The sequence below is a fragment of the Schistocerca nitens genome, chromosome 8 (genome assembly GCF_023898315.1).
Source record: "Schistocerca nitens isolate TAMUIC-IGC-003100 chromosome 8, iqSchNite1.1, whole genome shotgun sequence".
NCBI classification, from domain to species: Eukaryota; Metazoa; Arthropoda; class Insecta; order Orthoptera; family Acrididae; genus Schistocerca; species Schistocerca nitens.
The window spans coordinates 447274170-447278676 of NC_064621.1; the positions used below are offsets into that span (position 1 = coordinate 447274170).

Below are 4507 nucleotides of genomic sequence, written 5' to 3' on the forward strand. Positions count from 1 at the left end.
CGTATCCCGTGGTGGGTTCCTCTTCGTGACACAAATTTATTCTTCTGAATTCTTCCTCTTCTTCGATCGCATTCCCCTCAGCAAATTTCAACCTCCTTTCTTCGCCCTTTCTTCCTTTAACTTTGATAGTACCTTCATCAAAACTCACTACTGCATCAACTTCATTTAACCAATCTATCCCTAATATAATCGATGTGTTCAATCCGGTAACTACCAAAAATGTTGCTTCATATTCTTCTTCCTCTATCTCGAATGTGATTAATACTTGTTCTTTAATAGGTTTACTCTTTGCACCTACTGCGTTCACGATCCTCACTCCACTCACTGGGAAACTAGGCAAGTTAACCTTTGCTTTTAGTATCTGTTCATATAACCTTTTGGATATTGCACATGCTTCACTTCCTGTATCAACTAATGCTTCGATGTTCAGCCCACATAACTTGATTCCTATCATGGGTAATCTGGGTTCTTTGGGAATCTCACTTCTTTCCTCTAGTAGATCTTCTCTGAGGTCTCCACCATCGTCATGTCTCAGTAGATTTATTCTGGTCCTCGTAATTCTCACTCCCGATCGGACCTCATCTGGAGTGTCATTCAGTTTTCCGGTCTCTCCTCTTCTTCTATATGCACCGTGTCATTCATTCGCCTATCCCATCTTCTCCACGGTTCCTGTATCCATAACCGCCACCTCTTCCTCTATAGTTAGACGAATTATTGAAATGATTCCTTGGGTCATTACCTCCCTCTCGATTTTGACCATTATGTTGATCATGCCCTTGTGATCGAACAGATTCTAATTGTTCCAGTATCTTCATCAGCGCCTCCCTATCTTCAATCAGGCTCCCGGATATAGTTTCTTGCATTCTATGATTCAACCTTCTTTTTATTGCCGATATCATTACGTCATCACTCAGGGGTTGTTCCAGGGTCTCGTTCAATTCCCACAAATGTTCAGCAAACTCTCTCAACGTTCCCCTCCATGTACTAAGTGATTTGCGATGGAGTAGGTCCTCAATTGCTGCACATTGATGGCTTTTAGACCAGTATTTCCTTAAGAATTCCTCCTCAAATTGGTCATAACTTGTAGTCCCTTCTTTCTTCCTGACTCCCCAAGTGAACGCCTCACCTTCCATTCTATCTATTGCAAATTGAATCTTGTCTGAGTCCTTAAGATGCGCTGGAAGAACTCCTTTTAGCCATTTCATAAATATCCTTGGGTGCAACCCTCCCTTTGGTCTAAACTTCTGCCCTGTATTACTTTGGATGCACCGATTATCATTGCTCATCAATGTAATGACCTTATTTTCCCCAACGGCTAAGGTTGCATTACTAATTCGTCTATCAATTTCCTCTGTCTTGCTTTCCAATTGCTGCACTCCCTGTTGTAACTGTTTGACCTCCATTGCGACCCTCTTTTCTCCTTCTCGTTGCATGGTTACAGCATTTTGCAGATTAACAGTTAGTCGGTTTTGCTTATCTTCTATCCCCCTAACCGCCTCGTGGCATTGTTGTTGCCTCTGCGTCACTTCGGCGATTCGATAATTGCACTTTGTTTCCACTTCGTTGATTCTTTCTCCCAATTCGGCCTTCGTTTCTTCGATATCGTCTTCTATTTTTTGTGTTAACTTTCCTTCCACCTTCTCCACGTTTCCCTGGACTTGGTCTATGCTCTTCTGCAGCTTATTCTCTCTTTCATTGATATCCATTTTCCACTGTTCTTGTAGCTCCTGTATTTCCTTCTTCAGATTATATTCTATTTTCATTTGTGACGTTTTTATCTCTTGTAAATCTTCCTTAAATGACTCCAGTCTTTCTTTGGTTTCTTGTGAATTCCTCTCTAACGATGCTTTAGTTTCTTGTGAACTCTTCTCTAATGATTCTCTTGTTTCCTGTGAATTCTTCTCTAATGATTCTTGTAAACGCTTCTCTGACCTTTCTTCCCTCTCTCTACTTTCTTGTGAATTTTTTTCTAACGACTTTTGAAACTCTTCCTTTAATGATTCTTTAGTTTCTCTAGTTTCTTTTAGCAAGGCTGCCAACATCGATCGCATATCAGCCTCCTCTGAAACTGGCCTAGCTCTCATTGCTTGTTCCGGTGTCTCAGGGTAACTAGTTGAATGTGCTGCTGGGCTTCCTAATGACAATCCACAATCACTGATTCCTGAATCATCCCTGTCTCTCTGTCCTACCCCTTTTCTTTCAACTATTGCCTCACAGACCTGCCTATCTTCAGAAGACATTTTTGGTTTATTTTTAATGCCCAGGCAAGTAGTACAAAATAACCTCCAATAATTCAAAACACTCCTAATTATCATGAAACTACTCCAACAGTATCCGCAAGCCTTTCAGTTAATTCCCAAATGATACAATATGCCTGAGTACTGAACACAATAGCTCTCCAAAAACCTAAATTTCCAATGATAATTTCCACATACACAATTTATGTAAAAAATGTTTTAAACAAGATAATCATAACTCTCACAAAATCTAAAAATGCAAATTCCTCAAAACAATTGTCACTTATACAATGCAGTGTGCACCAATAAGCATGCTAGACTTTAAAATGTGTTTCGCAACTTTTCTGAAATTACTACAATTTAGCATTTTCCCTAACGTGAATCTCAGTTAAAACTGTTTATTTATCACGAAGATTGCACACTGCAATTTACTGTTATTTAAATCCGTCGTCTTCACTCACCAACCGACGTTACCGCGAGTCGCGATGTTTTGACGTTTCAGATGGGCGTGGTCGGTCCGCTGTTGGAGCTCGCGCGAAGTTGAAGACCAGCTGTCAGACGACGTAGTTCTCCGTCGGCCGCCCGTGGCGCTGCAGGCGGGCGTAGTTCGTCGTTCAGCCGCTAGATGCCGGGACTGCGCTCGCTGTCTCGAAGTTGCGTCGCTGTGTGGTAGGAGGTCGTGTGGAATCACCTCGCGGGTCGAAGCTCTTTGGCGCGACTGCTACGTGGCTTTGCGTGACGTCACTCCCTAACTGCGTCGCCACCATACGTTATCGTCAGCATACCAGTTTATGGGTCCACACGAAATCGTCCGATTTTCGCCGTTCAAAAAGCAATTTCGGTCAACATGTTATCATTAAACACCTTTCTAACAACTTTTGTGATGAAATCTTGGCTCGTCTCACTATTTTATTGTTCACACGTGTCTCTTTTTTACGTCCACTTTTCACAGTTTTTCGCGCGGATTTTCGCGTTTGCACTTTACAACACAGTTTATTGACGTTATTTGGCTATCTCATCTGGCAAGAAAAACAGTTTAGTCACAATCGTGCGATTTATTACTTCGTATTGTTCAAATATTACACTGTTCCTTATCGCGATTTTAACGTTCATGTACTGTCCCGATTCCACATTGAATATTTTGTTTTCTCGTCCGAAAATTGCACTTGTTCTTTTCACGATAAGCCAATTGTGTAACACTGCGTTCGAAAATTGCATTAGTCCGAGTCCTGTCCACGGTAAGCCAAGGTGTAACACTTCCTTTTATAGTTTTAGTTATCCGCCCGTTCGCGGACCTAAGTAGCAGCCCAAAATTAGATAATTAATTAATGTGACCGTGTACCTAATGGGCTAGCAATCGGATTGGGCTGCTCAGGAGGTGTTACATTCCGTATTGTCCTCACAAATATGGTAATAAGTCTGGTTTGGTGGTAATGAGGACAGCAAACACAGTTTCATAAACAAAACTTATATTCTTAGCAAAGCACAAAAATAAGGAGACAGCCACTGCCTTCGTCAATACACTGTTAATGACGGCTAATCTCATCACAGGTCTCTTTAGTTATTGTTAATCGTCACACGCAATATCCAATCACTGTAATCCAAGTAATGCCGGCGCGGTAGACGCGGAAGTATAACAGCGCACTCAATCTCACTGAAACCACTTTATAATAAAACTTTCTCACTTTTCCGCATAATACTGATGCAAAGGGGTTAAAACCACGGCGTTGGCCACTCCCTTTGCCGGTAGATTGTAATAATTTCTGCTGGCTTTTTGCACAGCTATGCCCGCCTCGCGGGAACCTACCACACCCGGCCTCGGCACTCCACGCTACTACTTCGCACTGCTCTCCGCCCAGTTATTCCCGCCCCGCGGGAATCTACCCAAGCCGTCCACTCGGCACTCCGGGGAATCCCCTCTAGCTCGCGCGTCCTGCACACACTACTCGATATTTGCCCTACCGACCTGTGTGAGCGCAAATTTTAATAGTAAGGGCCTGCGGACTCCTTACAACTGCCTTGTAATGAACTGAATTAACATTCATGACTAAACTGTGACAATCTTCGAGTTTTCCAATAGTAAAAACGCACAACAAAAAAGGAACCCTGCGACGCTAATAGAATGGCCATAACAATGTTTTCTGTTCAGTCTCAGTTTGTGATGAAAAACTCCTCACGAAACAATCTGATTCTTAAGCTGCCAATATCAAAACAGAGCTCACACCCTATAACAATCCCTGCTTGGCACTCTGTTTTTCTGCTATGGTATA

The 4507-nt window shown here is 42.4% G+C and overlaps 1 protein-coding gene across 1 annotated transcript; it reads right to left on the reverse strand.

The window, feature by feature from the left end:
• Positions 1-638: 638 nt before the first annotated feature.
• LOC126199606 (myosin heavy chain, embryonic smooth muscle isoform-like) lies at positions 639-2042 on the reverse strand. Its single transcript, XM_049936534.1, has one exon. It carries the CDS (start codon positions 2040-2042, stop codon positions 639-641), a length of 1404 nt encoding a protein of 467 aa, XP_049792491.1.
• Positions 2043-4507: the final 2465 nt, after the last annotated feature.